This window comes from Haliotis rufescens, unplaced genomic scaffold (genome assembly GCF_023055435.1).
Source record: "Haliotis rufescens isolate VD_foot unplaced genomic scaffold, xgHalRufe1.0.p SCAF_17, whole genome shotgun sequence".
Classification (NCBI taxonomy): Eukaryota; Metazoa; Mollusca; class Gastropoda; order Lepetellida; family Haliotidae; genus Haliotis; species Haliotis rufescens.
In genome coordinates, this window is record NW_025963857.1 from 14,386,498 (window position 1) to 14,413,102 (window position 26,605).

Genomic DNA, 26,605 nt, shown 5'->3' on the forward strand with positions numbered 1-26,605 from the left:
CACGTTTGACATGTGAGATCCTCATTGACTCATCAAACACAATGCAGACACGATTTGCCGCAGTACAGGGAGATCTCCGAGGCAAGCTGGCATACATATCCGCTACGACACACTCACCGTGACGGCGTTGGTCACTTATTCCTGAGGTGACTTCCAAACTTCTCCAAGACCGGTAGCTGAACTGGCGCTTCGGTCCGGAGACTCTGAGGGAACGTGAGCTGACACCTGCTGCAACACACCTGAAAGGCAACTGCACTTGGACGTGGAAGGTTATATCATTCTGGGCTGATGGAAGACGACGAAGGATGCAAAGGTAAGGAAGGGTGCATGGTGAAACAAAATAGACAGGGGCCGGGTTAAGCGTTATGCATGTTGTACTAAGCGATTTAAATGGATCGGTGGTCAGGTTCGGAAACGTGATCCCGTGTCATCGCACTTCGACGGCGTTGGGCGTTGCTTATGCCATTAACTCCTGTTTGTCTGGCCAAGATTATCTTATTCAACGTCTGTGATAGAGCTGGAATAGCTTTGAGATGGTTCTATAATAAAACGTTTCATTTTGGAGAAACCTGTTAAAACATTGCAGTCATACATGGAACGCTGATGCAGAGGCTGGTCGTGTGTTTTTTCGTTGTGGTACATTACATGCTGGATGGTAGTCATGTTATACTTGCCTTGCCTTTACATGTGTTTGTGATTGGTGACACCGGCGGGGCCATCTTCCTGAGGCAAGAGAGTTAACTGACAATAAAAGTCCACTTTCCACCCTTGCCGAACTAGGCTGGTTTTATGGAGTTACATTTTGGCTGGACTAACGAATCTATGCATAGTCCAATCAAAATCGTGCAACGAAATCGAAATCCGGTTTGTAAACTGTCGTGCAGATTTCGGTCGATTGGCAAAGCATGTGCACGGCCAACTCGTAGGCAGCAGAAATTTTCAAAATCTTTTCATGTTATTAATCAAGGTGCTCATGTGATTTGATGCATTTCGCGATGTAAGACCCGTTTTTACACAATATAGATCAATTCTTGATTATCGATCAGATCGTCCTCACTGGGCGCCGCCAGTTTTTTTTAAACAAATGCAAGTGATACGAGAGGTGGAATCTGATCGGTCAATAGGAGAGGCTTAGAAGGGACATAACTGGTAATAGCCACTGGTGTCGCTACGATCGAGCCCATCAATTTCAGCTTAGTTCGGCAAGGGTGGAAACTGGACTTTTAAAGTCAGTTAACTCTCTTGCCCCGGGAAGATGCGGCGGGGCAGGATACGCTCACCTTTTCGCGAACACCTGGTATCATTACTATTTGCTAGTGATTAATAAACATATGCTCATGATATCAATCGGATTCGTACAGATAACTCATCAGAGAATCTGGATCGGTAAACAAGCCAGTATATTTTGACATCTCTTGCATAAATACCTCTACAGTGAATATTTTCGGTTCATATATTTTTTGCACCGTGTTTGAAATCACCTTGTTACCTACATACGCACATAACAGACCCCTGTGGATATCAGCATATATCATATATCATGTATATTCAGATCTTGAATTATGTATATATTCAACCCGAGCTACAAAGGCGTGTTATATATTGCTATGTTCAGAAAGCCGATTGACATGATGATGAAAGTTGTCTGTTTAATAAAGAAATTCTGAAGCCATTACGGCGTTAAACGACCCCTTCACGATTGTTGCACTTGTATGGCGACGTTGATGCATGCCTCTGTGTGGGTGCGCGTGTGTGTTTGTGTGTGCGTGCGTGCGTGCGTGTGTCCACTAGTCCAGACTAATGCCGGTTTTATAGGGCCAGCCCACTGACATACCACGTCGCAGTTAAACAAGGATACCCCACACAGACACAGTATTCTGACCAGTCCTTTTTATCCCCTTAATGCCGAACGCGAGGCATTTACATCACGACATGCCAGCTTAAGTTATCACGACCTTTTAGCATGCACAAGAAATCAGATACATATGCCACAGACATATTAAAAACGTTGTTGAATATGTCAAAGGAATTAAAGGGCACCCGCCAGTTGTTTGTACAGTGTCCCGTTACCCTGTCATGGGATTGGTGGCAATTTAATTCTTTCTAAATGGTTGGTTGGTTGGTTGGTTGGTTTGTTTTTTAACGCCGCACTCAGCAATATTCCAGCTATATGACGGCGGTCTGTAAGTAATCGAGTCTGGACCAGACAATCCAGTGATTAGTGTCATGAGCATCGATCCACGAAATTGGGATCGATGACATGCATCAACCAAGTCAGCGAGCCAGACCACCCGATCCTGTTAGTCGCCTTTTACGACAAGCATAGTCACCTTTTACGGTAAGCATGGGTTGCTATAAATGGAGAAAATAATTGGCAGAATCTTTGCAATGCCCTTTTTGACCAACTGGAAATGTCAAAATTATAATAGCGGCGGAAATATTGGTATGAAAGTTATCAGACATGTTCGATCTCCTAAAAATCATATCTTAGTTCTTGCTACCGCTACACAAAGATCTGAGAGCATCACAGCACGGTTACCATATTCAATATATAATACATGTTCCCAGTAGATGAAATTTGTGACGGGAGAAGTACTATGGATATATCCTTATTTTACCTAAACATCGCCAAGTTTACCTTTCCAAAACAAACGTGCCTGTGAATGTTTTAAGCCTGTCATCTTACACTATGTTCAGAGGGCGGAGGTGAAGGTGTACGAGAAGGGGATGTGTGTATATGGCATAATATTCACACACAACATAGAGCGTCTAAGGGATTGTTAGAGACCATTTGATTTTTGGAAAGGAAGGGGTGTTTAGGATTTAATGAAAGAAATATATTGTCCTAGGAAATGTTTGAAAACTGATTATGACTCCGCCATTTGATAAAAACAATATTTGTTATTTAACGCACTCAGCAATATTCAAGCTATATGACGGTGGTCTGTAAGTAATGAAGTCTGGACCAGACAATCCAGTGATTGACATCATGAGCATCGATCCACGCAGTTGGGATCGATGACACGCATCAACCAAGTCAGCGAGCCTCGCCACCCGATCCCGTTAGTCGCCTTTTACGACAAGCATAGTCGCCTTTTACGGTAAGCATAGTCGCCTTTTACGACAAGCATAGTCGCCTTTTACGGCAAGCAAGTCGCCTTTTACGACAAGCCTAGTCGTCTTTTACGGCAAGCATGGGTTGCTGAACAGCTTTTCTACCCCGGATCTTCACCGAGCCTCGCCACCCGATCCCGTTAGTCGCCTTTTACGACAAGCATAGTCGCCTTTTACGGTAAGCATAGTCGCCTTTTACGACAAGCATAGTCGCCTTTTACGGCAAGCAAGTCGCCTTTTACGACAAGCCTAGTCGTCTTTTACGGCAAGCATGGGTTGCTGAACAGCTTTTCTACCCCGGATCTTCACGGGTCTCGTAAATACCTGAAACTCATTGGTTGTTGTACAGCTATGTACATTGTACATGTATACACTGACCTCAATTGAAATAATTCCCACACTGAATGACCCAGTGTCAAGATAAACAGGTCATTGATGTAATAGAAGAATGGGAAGTACTCTGAAACAAATTAGTAAAAAAGAACAACTACGTTACTCTGTTCAACAGCAAATCAACACCCAGTTTGTATGTATGTGTAGTGTTAAAACATGATTCAGTGTAAAAACGATTACATCTTACAGTTGTGCATGCGCAGTACTATTGTACCGCACCGTTGAAGGTGGGCAAGCAGACAAGCATACAATGAGGGTATAAAACACTGTAACAAAGTAGTTCCCCTACAGGCATAATGTAGTTATGACATACTTCAAAGAGTATTATCTTACCTCACACATGACTGTCGGATTCTGATTGGATGAGACCCCTTCTACCATTTTCAATAGGGCTGGGACGGGTAACTCGGGTACCCAGGCCGGGTGGGTACCCACAGGACTTCCCGGACCTTTGGTTAGTCACGTAATATATTGTTTAATGACAAAAATTATCTAGAACTCTATGGTTACACTGAAGTCACTTATATTCGCATTTCTTTCTGACTGTGCACCCATTCCTCCTGATTTTCATATGGTTCAATAAAGATATAACTTACTTCAACTTCAGTGTATGAATGACCAGATTGTTTAATACATGTATCTAAATACGTTTTGCTAGGGTTATGCTAAAAATGTTCCCAATCGGACATTTTGAGACATCTCCTGAGACTTACCTTGGGTACCCGGGTAGGGGCGGGTAGTAGGGTAGTGGGTACCCGGGTAGTAAATTTGGACTAAGCCCTAATTTTCAATGTACCCAGTTAATATGTAAGGTACATTCCTTACATTTGCAACATACCAACCGCAATTGTGTATCTCGAATTAATTATGTAAGATACGTCCGTAACCCAATCACCCCTTGTACATGTAACTCAATCACCCCCGGGTCACCACTCGGTTCATTCGCAGGACGACGACCCCCTGTGTCGTATGAAAACAAACTAGCAAAAAGTGAGGTCGTCGTCCTGCGAATATTTTAATCCGCCAATCTAGTTAAACAATGGGTATCGAGTGTTATTTTAACAACTCGAGCAAGTAAAAAAGTGGAATTGGATTTGAAACGAACCAGAGAACGACAATAAGGGTGGAATATTGATTTATTTACAAATAATTTTAATGTATATGTACATGACGTACATGATGTATGACGTACATATAAGATTCACAAAAGTCATGGGCAATTAAGACAGTTTGAGAAGATGAGACACTGAGTCAGCAAAGAAAATTACGCTGACTTCATTCTGGATCAGTCTGGTCTTAAGTTGATCGATTCTGCGTTGTATATCACAGAACTTCTTCTTTTTTGGTGGGAGACGCTTGCCGGCCTGGTAGTGTAGCAGATTACACTCTGTCTTCTGCTGTTTAGCTCCTAGAAATCTTATTAGCTCAAAGATGTTGGGATGAGCTTTGCCGATGACTTTCTTTAAGCGTCTATGCCATCCCTCCAGGTGGTTATTAGTGCGAGGGCCGTCGTTGTTGAAATGGTTCCAAGGCTCCTGCTCTGTCTCAACCCAGGTTGTGGTGACGTCGTCGCCGAGCTGGACAAAGCGTTGGTCGTTCGGCATGTCAGCAGTTGTCTGGAGCCATACATCATCAACCTGTAATTACAGAAAGAATATTGTATATATATATTATTATCATAATTGGATTGTAATAATTATATATATTGTCATAAGAAACATGACTTATTTACTAGTCTAGGTTGACCGGAGACCGACCTGTTGAGCCTTTCTCTACACACACTGGGTGTAATGAAAAAAAAAGCCTTTCCAAGTGGCATTGGGGAAGACGTCGAGGGCTTCTATCTTTGCCGCTGCTTCAAAGTCCATCTGAAAATAGAAAAATATAAATAAAAAACTTGGTATATGCGCTAATATGGAAATGTTTCATATATCATATTACACTAAAATATACACCAATTTATACACATTTGGCCTTCCTGTATTGTTTGGGGCAGTAGCTGGAACCCTCGGTTCTCAGCAGCATCCTTGACCAGGCGGAAGGCTCTGTCGTAGGTCTCCTTCTTCTTGTCTGGCAGCAACAGTAATACCAGGGGCACCATCTTGTTGGCGACGAAGTCGTGGAGGGTGTAGAGCTGGTTGAAGAGACGTGGAGTCACGTAACATAGTAACTGTTGAGTAAATGGTACTCACTAGATTATCAAAATCAGAGTTCACCAATTCAGTAAACACATTTCAGTGTCCGTGTACATATTTCAGTTAATGACACTACCCAAGGAGTTAATCCCCTCCTAAAACAACACCACACATCAAAGGCGTACCGGCGGGTCGTCGTCCAGCGAATGGAAAATTCGAGGGGTCGACGTCCTGCGAATACCCCCACCACTCTGCGCCGTGCTCGGGCAATAATCCCGCGCAAGCATCATCCCGCCTTTGTTAACAGTCCATCATTCGCGCACCGTCACTCTTCAAGTACATACGTGTTTCGCTGTATCTAATCGCCGTATATAATCGCTGTATCTAATCGCTGTATCTAATCGCTTTCCCAACCACCCACCCACCCACTCCTTTTCTTTCCTTTTCAGCGGATTGTGTCCTCTTCACCTGGAATGCTAATCACTTCTTTTCTTCAGCGTTTTTTTCTATTACAGGTACCAGCAGAGCAGATTGTATATATGTAAATAAACCTGTACATGTACATGTAAAATAGGTTTTCAGGGCGCTTGTATATATGTACATACCTTTTAAACGATTCTGATATATGTAAATAAACATGACTTCTAAATAGCTGTATATATGTATATATGCGAATACCTGTCTCAACAATAAACTATGTCGAGGTGTGCGGGGTTCTTGTTGGCTTCACTGCTAGTAACAAATTAACTTGCTTCCAAATTAATACTCGTGCTTAAGGCTACCTGCTTTTCAGCGGGAACCTGTCCGGGGTTACCTGCTTCTCAGTGGGAACCTTGTCTTTCCCGACTTTTCAGCCGGGGAATCGCAAAATAACATACGTTGGGGCAAACAATTGCAACGTATATGGGCCCGGCGGCGGAAGTCGTCTTGTCAAGCGGTAGCTGACAGTTGGGTCCGCGGCGGTAGTCGCACAATGGTTTTGCCAATGGGGCCAGGCAGTGGGATCTGCTTTGGCCGGCCACCTTGGGCCGGGCAGCGGTAGTCTGACTTAGGCCAGCAGCGGTAGCTGCTTTTGGCAGCGTGGTAGTTGCCAAGCAATGGTAGCGTTTAAATATGCTACGTGGGGGCCGGACAGCGGTAGCAGTCTCAGGCCAGCAGCGCTAGCTGCGAATCGCCGTTGGCCACGCTAGTGGCCATGGCAACGGTAGCATTTTGGTACACACAATTAGCAGCTTAGTAGCCCACTAGTACCTGCACACCCTCGGCCATTTAACCCAATCTTATCTTCTTCTTTTATTATAGGCACGGGCATCCACGGCTCGGTGGCCCGTGCCTCTCCTTGGCATATCGTGGGAAAATTATGTAAGAAGCCTGATTTGTGCGGTATTTTGCGATTTCAATAGACCCACGGAGAATAACACTAAGATTGTTTTGTGTCGTCTGCTAAAAATGCCTAACTGTGTTATTCTTAAAGATTCGTATTCATGCATAAAACATACCTGCAATATAATAAGGTATGTTTCTGAAATAGTCCTCTTCATATTTTAATGTATTTGTACTCATATCTCATATCTCGTTGTGACCAGTGACAATCCAGGTTTGAATTACTCTTCAGCAACCCACACATGGTGTTAGTTATAGTGAGAGTAAGATGTTTAACCTTTTGTATTGTTACATGGTGTAAGTTGTAGTGAGAGTAAGATGTGTAACCCTTTGTATTGTTACATGGTGTTAGTTGTAGTGAGAGTAAGATGTTTAACCCTTTGTATTGTTACATGGTGTAAGTTGTAGTGAGAGTAAGATGTTTAACCCTTTGTATTGTTACATGGTGTAAGTTGTAGTGAGAGTAAGATGTTTAACCCTTTGTATTGTTACATGGTGTAAGTTGTAGTGAGAGTAAGATGTTTAACCCTTTGTATTGTTACATGGTGTTAGTTGTAGTGAGAGTAAGATGTTTAACCCTTTGTATTGTTACATGGTGTTAGTTGCAGTGAGAGAAAGATGTTTAACCCTTTGTATTGTTACAAGGTGTTAGTTGTAGTGAGAGTAAGATGTTTAACCCTTTGCACTGTTACATGGTGTAAGTTGTAGTGAGAGTAAGATGTTTAACCCTTTGTATTGTTACATGGTGTTAGTTGTAGTGAGAGTAAGATGTTTAACCCTTTGTATTGTTACATGGTGTAAGTTGTAGTGAGAGTAAGATGTTTAACCTTTTGTATTGTTACATGGTGTTAGTTGTAGTGAGGGTAAGATGTTTAACCCTTTGTATTGTTACATGGTGTTAGTTGTAGTGAGGGTAAGATGTTTAACCCTTTGTATTGTTACATGGTGCTAGTTGTAGTGAGAATAAGATGTTTAACCCTTTGTATTGTTATATGGTGTAAGTTGTAGTGAGAGTAAGATGTTTAACCCTTTGCATTGTTACATGGTGTTAGTTGTAGTGAGAGTAAGATGTTTAACCCTTTGCATTGTTACATGGTGTTAGTTTTCGTGAGAGTAAGATGTTTAACCCTTTGCATTGTTACATGGTGTTAGTGGTAGTGAGAGAAAGATGTTTAATCCTTTGAATTGTTACATGGTGTAAGTTGTAGTGAGAGTAAGATGTTTAACCCTTTGTATTGTTACATGGTGTTAGTTGTAGTGAGAGTAAGATGTTTAACCCTTTGTATTGGTACATGGTGTTAGTGGTAGTGAGAGAAAGATGTTTAACCCTTTGTATTGTTACATGATGTTGGTTGTTGTGAGAGTAAGATGTTTAACCCTTTGTATTGTTACATGGTGTAAGTTGTAGTGAGAGTAAGATGTTTAACCCTTTGTATTGTTACATGGTGTAAGTGGTAGTGAGAGAAAAATGTTTAATCCTTTGAATTGTTACATGGTGTAAGTTGTAGTGAGAGTAAGATGTTTAACCCTTTGCATTGTTACATGGTGTTAGTTGTAGTGAGAGTAAGATGTTTAACCCTTTGTATTGTTACATGGTGTTAGTGGTAGTGAGAGTACGATGTTTAAACCTTTGTATTGTTACAAGGTGTTAGTTGTAGTGACAGTACGATGTTTAAACCTTTGCATTGTTACATGGTTTAAGTTGTAGTGAGAGTAAGATGTTTAACCCTTTGTATTTTTACATGGAGTTGGTTGTTGTAGAGTAAGATGTTTAACCCTTTGTATTGTTACATGGTGTTAGTTGTAGTGAGAGTACGATGTTTAAACCTTTGTATTGTTACATGGTGTTAGTTGTAGTGACAGTACGATGTTTAAACCTTTGCATTGTTACATGGTTTAAGTTGTAGGGAGAGTAAGATGTTTAACCCTTTGTACATTACATATTCTCTCACAGGGTAGAAGTCATTCACATAAATATCGGTTCCATCTATCTTAAAGGGAGGAGGGGCCAATTCCTATGTTTCCTGCAATCACTGATCACTAAGCTTACTATATCCAACTTAAAATAGGAGGAGCTACAACTGTAAACATGTTTTTAATTGGATAAAAGACAGTCCCCAGTTTCCCTCTCGAAGTGACCAAGAAGTCCCACACAGAGCGGCCAGAAACAAATAAATCCGGCACCTGACTGATAGCATCACATTCTGGTGACAGATATGTTACTTTAGGGCAGCTTCACACCGTTTGTTTAAATTTGTGTTGACTGATATGTCATTGATGGTCTAATTTGTATGTCAGGGCTCTAAACTGATTGTTTACAGGTTGTGGTGTTTGACATTTGGTTCTTCTGTCTTAAGCTGTCTGGACATAGTTTGTCAGTGTTATCACACTGAACAGACATTTGCGCTTACATAAATCAGAACTTAAGTCTCAAATATGTATTGGTTTGTTAGTTTTGATTAGGGAAAATAGCCCTTCACAGCACCGGAAGAAGTCAAGAGTTTAGTCACGTGACCTCTATCAGTAAAATGATTGGCTCAAACCTATCGTCTGCTGTAGCAGTATACTACTGTTACTGTTGTGGTGGACGATTACTTTGGGATTATACCTTGGCTATTACATTTTTTTGCTCAGTTATGGCTAAATCATGTGTTTCAACTGTTATTTTTTTGGAACTCACTTGGAATACCAGTGTCTTAATAACTATTTATCATGATGCAACTTCCAAGTGACACCACTGGAGATTTGTCAAGAAAGGTATGAACATATTGGAATTCTGGCGCCTCTAAAACTAATGAATTTTCAAGTGGAAAAAATCAAGAGTACATTTGTACCAATACGGCTTGTGTATGCATTAATATTATATAGAACTTTAAACGCTTGTAGAGTTTTGTATCTTGTGAATGTATGTGCATTTATGCTATACAAAAAGTCAGAAAAAAATAGAAACAAAAGAAGAAATAATGGTATTCTTCCTGAGAAAAAATTAAGACATCGTATCATAATGGTAGCCCATGTCGTCCCTGTCAGGTATGCATACAGTTAGGACAACTTTAAAAAAGATGATCCTCATCATGAAATGAATAAACCTTATTATCCAGGTGAAAAGCATTAATATCCAGTGAATATATTTCGTAACATGGAAAACTAATAAAAGTACAAAAAAGTTGTTTCAGTAGAAACCTCTTTTTAAAAACTCCAATTGACAGAGGCTGTAGAGTGAATATGTCATCTGCTAGCATATTGTATTTACTGTTTGTAGGTCGCACTTGAGAACGAGGCTTGGTTTTTATGGGAAAAGATAGCGATTACAAAGTTGAGGCTAAGCTCGCACACTGTGTTTAACCCTTTGTATTGTTACATGGTATTAGTTGTAGAGAGTGTGAGATGTTTAACCCTTTGTATTGTTACATGGTGTCAGCTGTATTTAGTGGGACAGGTTAAACCTTTTGTATTGTTACATGGTGTTAGTTGCAGTGAGGGTGAGATGTTTAACCCTTTATAGTGCTACATGGTGTTAGTTGTAGAGAGTGTGAGATGTTTAACCCTTTGTATTGTTACATGGTGTCAGCTGTATTTAGTGGGACAGGTTAAACCTTTTGTAGTGTTACATGGTGTTAGTTGTAGAGAGTGTGAGATTTCAGGTGTCCCCTGCCCAGATATTGCTAGAATATTGCTAAAAGCGGCGTAAACCCTACTCACTCACTCACACACTCCTTGAATAGACATGTACTGGCCATAAACAAAAACAATTAATTCTAGGTTCACCAAGGGTTCGTTCCATCAATGAAATATATTTCTTTTTGAAGTTCCCGATGGGGAGAAAGGAGACGTTGAGTCCCTTCGACAACGCAATGTCCAGTCCGAGACTCAGCATGACAGCTTGGGGAAGAGCAGCTCCACAGACACTGGAGAAGTCGTGCAGATGCAGCGTAATGTGGGCCTGGTCAGCGGAATCTCAATTATCGTCGGAACAGTCATAGGTAATAACGGTGAAGAGTCTTTCAATTTTAGCACGGCGTGTCACGATCCGTGAAACCCACGGATAGACTGTAAATACACCATGGATCATGATCGGGTGAGATCTAGATGAGGTGAAAATGGGTTTAATGTCGCGTCCAATATTATTGCACTTATATAACGACGTGCATGCACGTGTGTTTGGCTGCATGTACTGGTCCGGACGGATGCCAATTTATAGTGCTAGCTCACTGAGATACCATGCCACAGTTTGACATGAATACCCCACTCAGTCACACTACACTGACTCCGAGCCGTGGATCGATGTCCATGATGCCAATCACTGGATTGTCTGATCCAGATTCGATTATTTACAGGCCACCGTCATACAGCTGGAATATTGCTGAATGCTGCGTTAAACAACAAACAAACAAACTTGGCAAGTAAATAGGAGTCAGGTCGTTAGACAATAGTCTTCGTGTTGCTTTCATATAGGTACAGCCACCCTTCTAGAAATTCACATCCAGAAACTTCAAGCTTCCCATCCTTGTTTACAACAAACCGTGACTCTAATTGCCTAGTGGTTAAAGCGTTCGCTAGTCACGCCGAAGACCCGGGTTCGATTCCCGACATGGGTACAATATGTGAAGCCCATTTCTGGTGTCCACCGCCGTGATATTGCTGATATCACTCACTCACTCACTCTAATCGCACTGTCATTTGAAATCTGGCTGCCACAGCACTAAACATTTTATCAGCTCTTCAATCATTTGCTGCCACTGCCAACAACACACGAACTTACAACAACTACAATGGTTTAAATGGTAACAATCCGGTAACTGGAAACACAACGAGTTACCAAGTCAGAATAGCTGTTTATATCCGTTTATGGGTTGGAAAAAAAATGACAGCTAAATTCCTTCGTGTAAATGTAAATAACCACGAGGTAATACATTTGATCATAACGTGTGTAAACAGCAAACACATGTAGGCCGATTTTGAAGTTGAAGAATAAAAAGTCTTTCCATCACTCAAAGAAAAAGATATTGGTTTATGTGCTTCTAAAATGGCACAATATAAAAAATAAGAACATTTGTTTGTGATATATTCGTAATCACCGCATGGACACAACTTTCAGCGGGTTTTTTTGTTTATGGAAAGGGATTTGTTGTTTGTATTTATTTTATCATTGTCATAGCCCTGAACCGTTTGTGTCCATCGAAACGTAGCTGACAAACAAACCACTATTGTTTTCAGGGTCGGGTATTTTCATATCCCCCAAGGGTGTTCTGAGGGACACGGGGTCAGTGGGACTCAGTCTGGTGGTGTGGGCGGCCTCGGGACTCATCGCTCTCATGGGTAGGTGGTGCTGTCCTCCCTGACAGGTGAGTGTGTGGGGGAGTTAGGTATGTCCGTTACCCGCATGTCAGTCGAATGAGGTAAGAAAGCCCAAAATGACACTGGTTGAGGTCGTTTACAATCTTGGTGAAACCACGAGTACGTTTAATTTTGGTGCGAACAGGCCATAGTCAAACCAAAGACTAGCAGATGCTGGCATAACTGTTGGGTATTTCAGTTACCCGCAAGGAAATGTTAGAAAAACCCAAGAATTCTGTATCACGCTGGCCTGTAAGTATTCGAATAATTATGGTTAATTAAGTTATGGTTATGATCCATGGTCAATGAAACGTTCTCCAATCTAGGTGCCTTGGCCTACTCCGAGTTACGGTATAACGAACTAAACTTAGGGTCCATTTGAGTTCTTTATAACCGTAGTTAACTGTACTCCACTTGTAGAAAGAAACTATTGAATGCTCTCTTCCAGGGGCGCTGTGTTACTCCGAGCTGGGGACGCTGATCCGTCTGTCAGGAGGGGAGTACGCCTACATCCGTGCCGCCATCGGCAACATCCCCGCCTTCCTCTTCTCATGGACGTCCATTATCGTCATCAGGACGTCTTCACTTGCTATCATCACCTTGACGTTCGCCCAGTACGCCGGGAGTCTCTTTGCCATGTGTGGCCAGCCGGAGATTCCCACAAAAATCGTGGCCGCTATTGCTATTGGTGAGTATAATAGCTTTCGAAGACGTATGAGTGGTAGATGTTACCATTAGGTCAGGACATGCTTATCCTCTTCGCGAATATCTGGCATCGTCACTGATTTTCAGTGATACATTCATATAACTTTCGTCATCCATTCATATAATTTGGAATCTGTTTCATTAAAAAATCGAGACTGGTTATTTTCTTGCGTTGACGTTTTATATTTTCACTGTTACCACCATTCAACTTTATGAGTGAGTGAGTATGGTTTTACGTCGCTTTTAGCAATATTCCAGCAATATCACGGCGGGGGACACCAGAACTGGGCTTCACACATTGTACCCATGTCGGGAATCGAACCCGGGTCTTCGGCGTGACGAGCGAACTCAACTTTATGAGGGATATGATCGTCGATTCACCATTGTATAATACCACTGACTCTGTTTCAGTCACGGTGGGCATTATAAACAGCTGGAGCACGAACTTGGCCGCGCGGGTGCAGATTATTTTCACAGCCGGTAAACTCATTGCTCTCACCATCATCATCGTCGGGGGTATAGTCAAGATGGCGCAAGGTATTGCTTCAGAGTTACTTGCATCATGTATAAAACGGGTTCATGTTAAACCATTGTGATCTTATAATAAAGGTACACGTGTTGTTTCGCGTCCTATATACTTATGTGAATAACTGCATCAGGCACCTTCACTGATTCGTCCACCCAGGTAATACCAGCGTCCTGGCGGAGGGGTTTGAGGGGTCGACAACCTCACCATCAACGATAGCGCTGGCATTTTACGGCGCTTTGTGGGCCTATGACGGCTGGTAAGTTGAGTGATCGTGGAGCATCGTCTCGTGTTCATGACATTTCTTTGCGAATATACAACAATAAATTCAGCAGTGTTGGTTGTCTGGTTTGTTTACATGCCGCCGTCGCATGACAGGAGTACTCTTGTGCGGTGTCAGGCAATAAATACTTTCTTTTTCTATGCAAAATGTGTGAATTGCGTATGCTACCGGTAGGGCAGAGCATGCTTACCCTTTTCACGAACACCTGGCCTCATCACTAATTTTTCAATGGTCCATTCATACAATTTTAACAGCTATTCGACAAATGGAATCTGTTTCGGCGGATAATCAAGACTGGTTATGCTCTTGCATGGATATTTTTATATTATGTCTTAAAACTATTCTCTTCCTCAGGAACAACCTCAATTACGTTACTGAAGAAGTGAAATCTCCCTCGAAGTAAGTGAATTATATAATGATGGTCACATTTTCAAATAAGGATTCTATACTAGGTTCTTTTTTTATCTAATAGACCCACAGGTTCAATGTTACAACTTACATTTCCATTCACTGTTTTATGATGGAGGGTTAGTACGCCTCTGCTACTTATTAAGCAAATCACAAGCCAGAGCATCATGTGTCGGTCACGTGAAATACAGATTTACGCACAGTGATGCAGCTACAATGTATCAACTGGTCATGATTTGCACACTAGCCTCTCCTCCCTTATTCCTAATGTACAGAAATCTACCACGTGCCAACATCATAGGCGTCCTTCTCGTCACCGTCGTCTACGTCTTGACCAACATCTCCTATCTCAGCGTGATGACGAGACAGGAGCTGCTTGACGCCAATGCAGTGGCTGTGGTAAGACGGCAACTTTTCAGTATAGACCTCCACTAAACCTCCTCCTCCTGGCTGTTAGTTTCAACAGTGAATCCTCCATCTTGTTAGTTTCAACAGTAAATCTCCAGGTTGTTAGTTTCAACAGTGAATCCTCCATCTTGTTAGTTTCAACAGTATATCTCCAGGTTGTTAGTTTCAACAGTGAATCCTCCTGCAATAGCTTGACTTTTGTAGACCTGGGGAGACCGCATCTTAGGAACTGCTGCCGTCATCATGCCTCTGTCTGTCATGGTGTCAACGTTTGGGGGAGCCAACGGAACGGCCTTCACTGGAGGAAGGTTAGTGATAACATACCCGAACATTGTGTGTGTCTGTATGTCTCCCTCACACAAGTACTAAATACAGTCAACATCTATCCGAGTTCAATTACATTATAATAACCGACAACGATAATATTGTTCTTCGCTCACATATTTTCGATAGTTAAATAACATTCAATGTCAGTGTATCAGATTTCTCTATGGCAAATTTGATGAAATTGCAACCCTTATCTAGGTCAAGCTGTGTGTATAAACAAGGCTATATCCATCTAAGATTATACCCGAACCAGAGAATATCATTCATCTGCATGACTTAATGTCAAATTACAATTGCTAGAGAGCCTGATTATATTCAGTATTTTGTATTATGGCCCGAGACCACCAAGCATATGCATATGATCATTTGTCTGTATTGTCAGAGTTGTATATGCTGCTGCCAGAGACAACAACCTGCCTGAGATATTGTCCTACATCCAAGTGAAGCAGCTGACTCCCATGCCGTCTATGTTGTTCACAGTGAGTGCACGCAGGTTATGTCAGATCATAAACCTCCAGTGACGTCATCCCATTGTCTTTCATGTGTCTTCTTTTATCGTAATAATCTCAGGCTTTTCCCTCGCTCGATGTTTGACATTTTCTTATAAACCTCTAGTGACGTCACTCTGTTGTCTCGCCAGGGTCTTCTTTTACCGACTAAAGCTCTACTGGTAGTTTACCGGGCATTCCCAGGGTAAGCCCCAGGCATTCCTAGCGTAAGCCCCGGGCTTTCTGCAAGAAATCCCGGGAGATTTTCTACTGAAAGCCTGCTTTTTGTCCCGAAAAATACCCTCTGTATTGAATTACCTTTCTGCATGAAAAAAACCAACAGAACATGGCTCAACTATTTATTGATATTAGATGAAATTGAAATTGAGCGTCACAGTTCGATTTAGTTTGTCTTCAGGTCATTGGTCATCTGCTCTTTTCGCATCAGCTTCTTCACGTGATGGCGAGTTCATTTTTTTCAACATACTAAGTATGTCAGAGACCGTTGCCTTTTGGTTGTCAGAAGTTCTCTTGTAATTTCGAACGGCGTCGCTCCGATGTCCTGAAACAAATTGTTCAGATTACTGAAAGTATTACACATACAGCATACAAATACACTTGAAAACTATTACAGATTCCAAAAACACCAATATTACCATATATATCATAAATAAAAAAGAGCATCTTACTGGTTTGGAAAAAAATATTTCTTTGATATGTTATGACTTTTGCTGAATAACAATTTCTTATTACTGCAGGACTAAAATGTTTATCAACCTACAGGTAATTTTGCAAATCATTTGTTCATCAACGTCACCTTGATACAATCGAGTGGCTGCCGTGGCTCTCAAAGAATGGTTTATCTTCATGCCCTCAATACCGGACGTCTTGCACAGTCTTTTGACGGTAACTTGTAAGGTTATTTCACGCTCGGAGAGTGGATCTCCTAAACGGAATTTAAAGTCATCACTTTCCTTGTCTTCTTCAGCACAGGATGCCGATTCTTTAAAAACTGACTGCGTCAGAAATATATCGTTGTTGTCTGCGTCCATCCTCTTCAGTGGAACTCATTCGACTGGCTTGAACCACGTGCGCTCATTGTTACAACGGGCCTGAAGCACGTGCGTCACGTGCAGCGCGCGGATGTACTCCCCGCGTATTGCAGTTAAACTCTCAACAGTAAATATCAATGAAGTAATGTTAATACCAATTAGTAAAATTATTTCTAAATCATATTATTTGATCAGTTCATAAGTGAGATCAAAAACTTGCCCTCGGTTTTGTTTGGAAAGTATGCCCGCGGAGGAGGGAAAGGGGGTCGGGCCTATCGAATGGAGTGGATGGTACATGCTCGAATGGAGTGGATGGTAGTTGAGGAGCGAGTAGGATGTCTATGGGGGAAACTCGTATACACGCCAATTACTACACGCTATATACGCTATACATATTCGTTATACATATTCGTATCTCTGTCACAAACTCACGGAGAATCTGGGTTAGACAGCACTATACCATGTTCGCGGGTTTGCCCTAAGTGGAAAATGTCTTCGGCCTGTATCACTTTGGACGTTGGATAGCGGGAGTACAGGTCGTTACTTAATATACGGTGTATGTCTTGTGAAGTGTGATTCGAGGGTGGCGAGGTTTTATCATGTCTTGTGCACTCAATATATGTTTTACTGATGTCCGACCCGTGAAATTCCGGGGTAGAATAGGTCTTCAGCAATCAATGCTTGCCGTAAAAGGCGACTATGCTTGTCGTAAGAGGCGACTAACGGGATCGGCTGGCCAGGCTTGCTGATGGGTTTGATGCATGACATCGTATCCCATTTGAGTGGAGGAAAGCTCATGATATCAGTCACTGGATTGTTATGTCCAGACTCGATTATTTACAGACCGCCGTCATATAGCTGGAATGTTGGTGAGTGCTGCGTTAAACAACAAACAACAAACAATCTTATGTCCACTGATTTACCCAACTGAGCTAGAAATAGACCAAAAGGAAGGAACCGGTGAAACCGCCCTATGTGTTCCATATATGGATTCATGCATAAAGACAAAACAAACTCTCCACAAGTCTGTATGACAAGAGGGACGAGTTCAACTTTCCAATAATCAACGTACCCTTCATTTCGAACATGCCCATGCCGTGATTTTGCTGGAATATTGCTAAAAGCGGCGTAAAACCACACTCACTCACTCACTCACTCACTCACTCACTCACTCATTCACTCATGTCGAACATAATTGGAGCAACTCTAGCTTTTGGTGTCTACATTCCAGCACGTGTGAGGTGCAGCCGAGAATGCTCTTTCTATGAGTGAGTGAGTGAGTGAGTATGGTTTTACGCCGCTTTTAGCAATATTCCAGCAATATCACGGCGGCGGACACCAGAAATGGGCTTCACACATTGTACCCATGTGGGGATTCGAAGTCGGGTCTTCGGCGTGACGAGCGAACGCTTTAGCCACAACGCTACTCCACCGCCCCCTCTTTCTATGAAGATATCAAAGACCGTTCTACAGTTCTTGCTCAAAAGGTGGTTGATCATGCCTCAGGGTTACAACAATCAAGACCTAAGTAAAGCTTTCAAAACGTTTTATGATAGACATGTGGAGGTGTTCCGCGCATCAGTGACAAAATGATGGATGCAATTCCATATTTTACAGTGTACCATATGTTCCCCCGTGTTCACTAACGTGAAACATTTACTTGCCTTTGCGCGTATTTGTGACGGGTGCCACTGATGGGACAGGACACGCTCACCTTTTCGCGAAAACCTGCTATCACCACTGTTGTGATTCATAAACACATGCTCATGATAGAGTCGGAGTCTTTGCTCCCGATATGATGGGAGGTTTAACCGTTATCGCGAACACCTGGTGTCATCACTAATTGTCAGTGATCTATTCATATAATTGTCTCCACTATATTGCCTTTACACTCAGTGGAATCTGTTTCGGCAGAAAATCAAGACTGGTTATTCTCTGGCGTTGACGTCTCATATTATGATCAAGGAAAGATCTTTGTCGCTTCTATTTTATTCAAAGTGAGCTCCAGTTCTGAAAGGATCATGAACTTACCATAGTGAATGTCCAATAACTGAACCAACATCTCATCTTACAGATCTTCATCTCCCTCCTCATGATCATCCCTGGGGACATCGGCAGCCTCATCGACTTCTTCAGCTTCACCGCCTGGATGTTCTACGGCATGACCTTCCTCTCCCTCATCGTCCTCAGGTTCAGGATGAAGGAAGCGCCAAGACCATATAAGGTAATGAGTACACATTGGTGCTGTAAATAGTCACCAAGTATCATATTAGGCAGTTCGTAGTGGTTATGTTTGTTCCCTTTAGTTCTAACATGGGAACAGCAATAGGTTATTGTTCTTGAAGTCAGAACGAATATAAGGGAATTCTCACGGTCAAATGACGTCTGAAGAAAAGGTCACCTCTCCGAAATGGCCACCAGTTGTTGATATTGTCGTGTAACATAATATTTGTTCGTAAGACGAGCTAAGTCGGTCAAAGGGCCTAACGGGATGGGTAAATATTGATGCAGTAAGTATATATATATATATGTATTTTATTTTCTTGTCTAACTTTGGTCAGTTTTGTATAAGGGGCGGTGGGATAGCCTAGTGGTTAAAGCGTTCGTTTGTCGCGCCGAAGGACCGGGTTCGATTCCCTACATGGGTACAATGTGTGAATCCAATCTCTGTTGTTCCCCGCCGTGATATTGCTGGAATATTGCTAAGAGCGGCGTAAAACCATACTCACTCACTCACTTACTCGGTTTTGTATACGTTGCTTAGGTTTCTTTCGAGTCGTCCTTCAGACATTTATGCTGTAATTACGATTGTTTTGCTCAAATGTGGCTTAAACGTGTAGGGTTTTTTATAATTCTGTCCGTTCAGCTGTTATATGTTTTTTGTATTCATAAAGGGCAGCTGCATAGGTGACAATACATCCTGTAATTTGTTGGTAAAAATGACCACACCCTTTGCAGAGTTGAGTGCAGGTGCTATCTCTAATACAGGGTTTAAGTTTAACTAACCTTGAAATATAGCCTCACCCCAAACAGATACTTGCCCTTAAAACTGTTTCCGTTTTTTGTCTTAAGTAAGATGTTTTGTATAAACTACTTATTACAGCAAGAGTAAAATATGTTATTACATATGAGAAGTAGCGAGGAGAATCACACGCCGCTTTCAGCAATATTGCAGTAATATGACTGCGGGGAACACCAGAAAAGAGCTGCACATATTGTACTCACGTGGAGAGCGAACCATGGTCTTCGGCGTGACGATCGAGTGATGTAACCACTAGACTACCACCGGCGCTCGGAATTAATGGGATCAAACAAGGACTGGGCGGCTCGGGTTAATATACTCTGAGTGAAGTATTAATGTTAAACTGCGGCATGGTATCTCAGTGGGCTAGCACTATAAACCGTCATTAGTCTGGACCGATACAAGCAGGCGCGCCCGCGATACACACACACACACGCACACGCACACGCACACGCACACGCACACACACTCACGCACACACGCACACGCACACACACACGCACGCCAAGCACGCACACGCACACACACACGCACACGCACACGCACACACACCGCATGCAAGACGCTATATAAGAGCAATAATCGTGTTCACCTCACCCCACCTCACCTCATGCACCATCACATCACATCACCCAATCCCGCCACACCACATCCCATCGCCCCTTCATTACGAGCACAAGGAACTTTTGACCGAATCATAGCAACAAGCTTTTTTCAAGTGTGACAGAAGTCGTATATCAGTGTAAACGTGTCTTAGTGAACCCACATAACCAGATTTCAAGATGCCTATCAACGACTTTATTACATTTTGTTTAAATCTTTTGTAGCTTTATGGTTTGTTTGACATGTTTACTTGTCAAGATCTAGGAGTCTTCAGCAACCCATGCTTGCCGTAAAAGGCGACTATGCTTGTCGTAAGAGGCGACTAACGGGATCGGGGGGTAAGGCTCGCTGACTTGTTGATGCATGTCACAATCTCATAAAAACAGATGGCCATAAAACATGACCCGAAATGGGATGTCCTCAGATCTTTGTTTAGGAAGGGATAGCGAGAACTAAGATCTGATTTTAATGAGATTGTGCATGTCATCGTATCCCGATTGCGTAAATTTATTTTCATGATTTTAATCGCCGGATTGTCCTCGCTCGATTAATCTACATTTCATTATCATATAGCTGAAATATTGCTGAGTGCGGTATTAAACAACAAATAAACGCGTTATGTATGCTGAAGTAAAGCGTCACGTTAGTGACAATATTGACAACAAACTGGTCACAAAAAGGATTCAATTGCATGCTGACCCGGGTTTATGTTGGTTTATGTTGCGACATGCGATCATGTTGACCACTAAACAACCACAGCGCCCATTGAGTCAAGAGAGACTTGTTCGTTAATTCCCTTTCAGGTTCCAATCCCAATCCCGATCATCATGCTTCTGGTTTCGCTGTACCTTGTCATCGCCCCCATCGTGGAGGACCCCCAGATCGAGTTCCTGTATGCCTTCCTCTTCGTCATGGGGGGTCTCATCTTCTACATCCCACTCGTACATTTCAACTTAAAGGTTCCAGGTTTTGGTAAGTCAGGTGTTGATGTATACTGGTCTCATCTTCTACAAACAGCTAGTATATTTCTACAATGATGAGCATTTCCCATTGGCATCGGTAAATTTAACTTTTGGGATGAGTAAAAATATTTTGATGATACAATTTATTTATAGACAGTTAGATCTTTCACAACGAAATTCGTTATTTCAAATACATATTAGTTTTTTACATGCAAAAAATACCTACTTAAAATATTTTCATCAACAATTTTTTATTTTTGATGATAAGCGCGACTCTCATGTACCAACTCTCACTGAAGGTCAAAATTCCGGCGAATATACAAGATTCAAGGGAGACAACACATACTTCGGTTTGAGCCACGGGCTTCCTCAAATTCGCTGAAACTTCGGCAGTGATCGGAATCGCCGATGATCAGAAGCCATTCTGACAATGTAACAAATCTCTAACATATATCAGTATTATAAGAACTGACCTGATGGACATGACTTACTTGTGGAATCTTTCTGGCGTTTCCTTTCTTTGGATCATTGTCTCTTTCCTGGTGGGCATTGAAAAGCTTTACGTTATAAATGCATTGACTCATCATCCACAAATCTCGTGTTTGTTGATTCCTTGAACCGGACCCGTTTGGGAACACGTTGTGTGGTGCAAAGGGCCATGGTAAACGTCTGCGACCTGCATCACTTCGGGCCTGCCTCCCACATCAAGCTGACACGCCGTGACATAACTGGTATACTGTTCAAAGCAGCGTTAAATCCAGTCCACGACTCGCTCACTCACTCACGTGTTTCATGTTGTTGAAAATTGTCAGCGTCATGTATAGCTATATTTTATTCCACTGTTGCAGTTTCTCCTCGAGTCTATTTATTCGCTTAGACCCTTGACACAAATCATTGTCAGTCTCTGATAAGTCTTCCTGCTTAGGAGGATCATTGGCTTGCTCACGTAAAGCTGGCTACGCCCACCCTTGTTACTTACTTGATTATGATTCACAAACACATGTTAATGCTCCCGTCGGAATCGAACAATGAACTCTGCTTACAGCAGATATTTCTTATAATTATGGAAAGGATTTGTTTAGCTTTTATTTAATGACTGTTAGACAACCAAGAGCACGAATGACAAATCGGTAGCAGTGCTGACGCTGTTTTAAATATGTCTGACAAGGGTATGTTTCACGTAAAATATTATACTCTTGTCTTTAACATGTGGGAGGGGGAGACTGTTATTTGATAGTGCTGAACCCAAGACTCCTCCATGGTTACAAATCGATCAACAAAAACGACGAGAGATGAGGGACCTGGGGCGTTTCAGAAGATTCCTGACAACCTTATCATGCCCAATTCTATCTCCAGAATGTTCTCAACTCTCTCGTAAGAGATACCTACATTGGCTATGTGGCACGTTGGGAATCGTCGATCATCCATAATAAATCATGTACCAACATTTTCCTTCATTAGTGGTGGCAGTTGAAGGTCTTCCTGCTCTTGCATCATCTTTGAGGTATCTCTTTCCATCTTGAACTCTGCTGCCCAGCTCCACATAGATAGCTGTTGGAGTTAGCCCTCTTTCAGATGGAGTTATTTGATGCCAAAATAAATTTTGACCATTTTCTTCAACTGAGAATACTAAGTCACTTTTGTGCCTGCAGAAATATGCTGTCTGGTTGTGTATTTGCTTCCAAAGCAGCATCTAAGCATGGGGAGTGTTGTACTTAATGCATGCAAACTGTTAATGGAGGACTATACTTCCTTCGATGTAAGCCTCAGAACTGTTTAACCACCCATTGTGGGTTGGGAAGGTGGAGTCGTCATTCATGCTGCATTCAGACATATCACAGCATGTCAGCTGGATGTGGGACGAAACCCCAACATGACGTAGGTCTTGATCACATCCGTTTACCTTGGTGGAAACATCAAGGACGTGTACATGTATGGGCTGTCAAACCAAAGACAATGACCAAGGACAGCCCGGAATTTGAACCCATGCACCGTGACTTGCGTCCTCTTAGACCTCTAAAGCACCCCGTCTCCTTAACCTAAGCCTCATGCATGCTCACATCCAAGAGGGACTATCAATAAATATGTGAATATGTTTAAGGAACTATGGAAGATAAGCCGTTTGATGATGCAGCCGAAAGAGACATAATTATTTTCATGTCACAGTAGCTGCAGAATTGCATTTTACAGCACATTACAACAGCTTTTTGCCAATGGAAAATGTTATTTCCATGCCAAGTGTTTCTGTGTGTTTCAGACAAACTGACTGAATGTACACAGCTAATATTAGAGGTCGTCCCCCCACCTGAATTATAGGATGGCTTCCAACAACAGGATTTCAGCTGGACTCATCTCTGTGATAGATACTGGTGTATTTTTGTTATGTTATAATCAGTTGAATATGTTCAATAACTATATGAAGCTACAGTGTACATGTGTTGACACGTGTGTGTATGTTTATTTAACAGGCATACTACCAGAATATTCTTGTTGTTGAATAACAATGCTCAAGGACTAATAACGTGCATGAATCACAGTAATGTGTCAGTGCACAAATAAGCACCTGTCGTTATAAGCAGTTTGATACGTGTAGTTATAACACCGTGTGTCGTTTTAGCAATTTGATAGCTATATAACCATTTGTCATTTTAGCAATGTGATGGCTATAGCAGCATGTTTCGTTTTTAGAAATTTGATAATGACAACAGCATGTGTCGTTGTAGCAATTTGATTTGATAACTATATCAGCATGTGTTGTTTTAGCAATTTGATAGCTACATTACCATATGTCGTTTTTAGAAATTTGACAGTTTAATCACAATGTGTCATCTTTAGAAATTTGATAGCTATGTCACCATGTGTCTTTTTTTGCAATTTGATACTCCATTTGAATATGTCTTTTTGTTCTTTGATAGGTATGTCAGGATTGGCGTTTAATTGATTTGGCAGTTGTGTCAATGTATATTTGTTTCTTTGTGTGTTTAACGTCGCACTCAGGAATATTCCAGCTATATGACGGCGGCCTGTAAAAAGTCGATCTGGACCAGACAATCAAGTGATTGACATCATGAGAATCGGTCCACGTAATTGGGATACGATGACATGCATCAACCAATTCAGCGAGCCTGACCACCCAATCCCGTTATATATCTCATTAGTTATTTGGAAGGTGTATCTTGATGTCCTTTTAGTTATTGATAGATACATTGTATGCTAAAATACGTCGTTTTAAATATTTGGTAGTTTTATCAGAATAAGTCGTTATTCGTGTATGTAGTTTTGTATTTATTTTACAGCTACATTGTGTCGTTTTAAGCATTTGACTGATATACAATGTCGTTTTAGAAAATATACAACTATATCATGATCAGGGATCATGTGGAGTGAGTGATTTGTTGACCATTTAGATATACATATATCGTTTCACTAACTTGACAATCATATCATGATTTGTTGCTTTAATAATTACGAAAGAAGGCACAACAATATCGGTTGGATTATCAGATTGTATCAGAGACCATGTTATATTTTGCGTCACAGCAATGTGATGACGTCACAATTGACATCATTGTATATGAGCTAAAAGTACTCGCTGAGTATTCTGTAAATAGTAACTGAATTAATTACTTTAACAAAATTAATATGTTTTATTAATTATATGCACATATTATTAAAGGGAAAATTAAAATTGTTTTTGGTCGATTTAGTTGACAGAATATTGATGCGAGGTGCGTGCTTTATCACAAACGTTGTACGAGCTACTCCGCGTATCCATGGAAACTGAAAAACTAAACCAAACGTGACATATAACTTATTTGCGAGGCGAGCCTTATACGATTTTCACTGATAATTTGATATTAAAAAGGGCGTTCTCCGCATCCTTTTTCTTTAAAAAAATGTATGATACTGAGACAAAACGAGGAGCAATTATCGCATTAAAGGTAGAAACCATATATGTATTTGTTTAGATTTCTCCTTTAATATTTCATGTTTAACAGGTGCGCGCATTTTGTCAGACTGAAATAAGCGACAAACCTGTCAAATTCAATATCATCGATAGTGCAACATCACTCAAATTACGCTTACACAATCAGGTAGGTGAGGTGAGGTGAAATGGGGTTTAACGTCGCGTCCAAGATTATTGCACTTATATAGCGACGTGCATGCACGTGTGTGTGTGTGGCTGCTTGTACTAGTGCTAGCACACTGAGATACCATGCCGCAGTTTAACATGAATACCCAACTCAGACACAGTATACTGACTCCGAGCCGACCAGTCCTTGTTTTAGCCCCTTAATGCCGAGCGCCAGACAGGGTAACAACAAGTACCATCTTTTAACGTCTTTTGGTATGACGCGGTCGGGGATCGAACCCCGGAGTTTCCGCTCTCCGGTCAGACGCTCTACCATTAGACCACGGAGGCAGTCCACAATCAGGTAAATGCGGAAATCTAAGGACTAATTTACATGTTAGTGCCATTGTCTGTTACTTTTCTATGAAGTACAATTTTATCATTTCTTATTTTTTGTGAAGATACCTGAACATATACGGTTTCAATATCGATATTTGTGTTGGAATAGTTTTGTTACCCGTTACGAAAACATATTGTCGTTATCCACAGCAAACGTTACAGAGGAAAATTGATTTTCGTCATTTGTTGTAAGATCTATTTCGTATCGTATGTATAAGGTTATTCATTGATAACGTATATCTTAAATTTAATGTCTTTCCCAACGTATGTATTCACGTGGGTGCTGAAAGGGGTACTCCTGCTTTTAGGATCTTTTATTTGATGCCTGTATACACGAAGCAGATCTTTTACATATGGTATCCTAGAAGGGACATTGTCGTGTTGTGGCATTGTCGCCCTTACAAAAACAGGTCTAAATGTCGCGTTGTCGCATTGTTGCGCTTTGGTAAATTTCGACTTTGGGGGCTTGTTTTTTGCATATCAATATATCAAAGACAATTGTTAAATCGTCAAACAATCTCATTTGTCAAAATGGCTTTAAAATAGAGAGTTTGGGGACAATCCTGGTGACGTTGCCTAAATGTTAGTTAATAAGTATGGAATCCCAGAAGGGATTTTGTCGCGTTGTCTCCCTTGCAAAAACAAGCACAAGATGTCAAAATTAACCAAAGCGAAACCATACGACGATGCGACAACGCCAAATTTCTCTTTGAATACTGTTTGACTGTTCCTAAAGAGCAGCAATGCGAAGCCACATTTTTAAGGTCAAAATATGCCGCCTTGTCGCATTGCCGCCCCTACTAAAGATGTAAAATAGGCTTGAAATTGGCGACAACGCTACAATGTGCCTTCTAGGAGTCAATAATTAAGTGAATGTTAGAAATCGACGATGTCATCAATATTCCAGCTATATCACGAAGGTCTGTAAAAAATCGAATCTGGCAAGCCAATGATTGAAAACATGCGCAATGGTCAACCCAATCGAGTA

The 26,605-nt window shown here is 41.5% G+C and overlaps 2 protein-coding genes across 2 annotated transcripts; one reads left to right on the plus strand and one right to left on the minus strand.

Annotated features, from left to right (window-relative positions):
- Positions 1–25,099, plus strand: LOC124140860 (b(0,+)-type amino acid transporter 1-like). Its single transcript, XM_046508664.2, has 13 exons — positions 1–313; positions 10,835–11,008; positions 12,243–12,344; positions 12,811–13,050; positions 13,479–13,604; positions 13,753–13,852; positions 14,231–14,275; positions 14,560–14,683; positions 14,897–15,000; positions 15,402–15,498; positions 18,634–18,783; positions 20,988–21,156; positions 23,404–25,099. Exons 1-13 carry the CDS (start codon positions 289–291, stop codon positions 23,460–23,462), a joined length of 1,515 nt encoding a protein of 504 aa, XP_046364620.2. The 5' UTR covers positions 1–288; the 3' UTR covers positions 23,463–25,099.
- Positions 15,854–16,761, minus strand: LOC124140861. The gene is made up of 2 exons (XM_046508666.2): positions 16,325–16,761; positions 15,854–16,069 (listed from the first exon to the last, which is right to left on the minus strand). Exons 1-2 carry the CDS (start codon positions 16,557–16,559, stop codon positions 15,927–15,929), a joined length of 378 nt encoding a protein of 125 aa, XP_046364622.2. The 5' UTR covers positions 16,560–16,761; the 3' UTR covers positions 15,854–15,926.
- Positions 25,100–26,605: the final 1,506 nt, after the last annotated feature.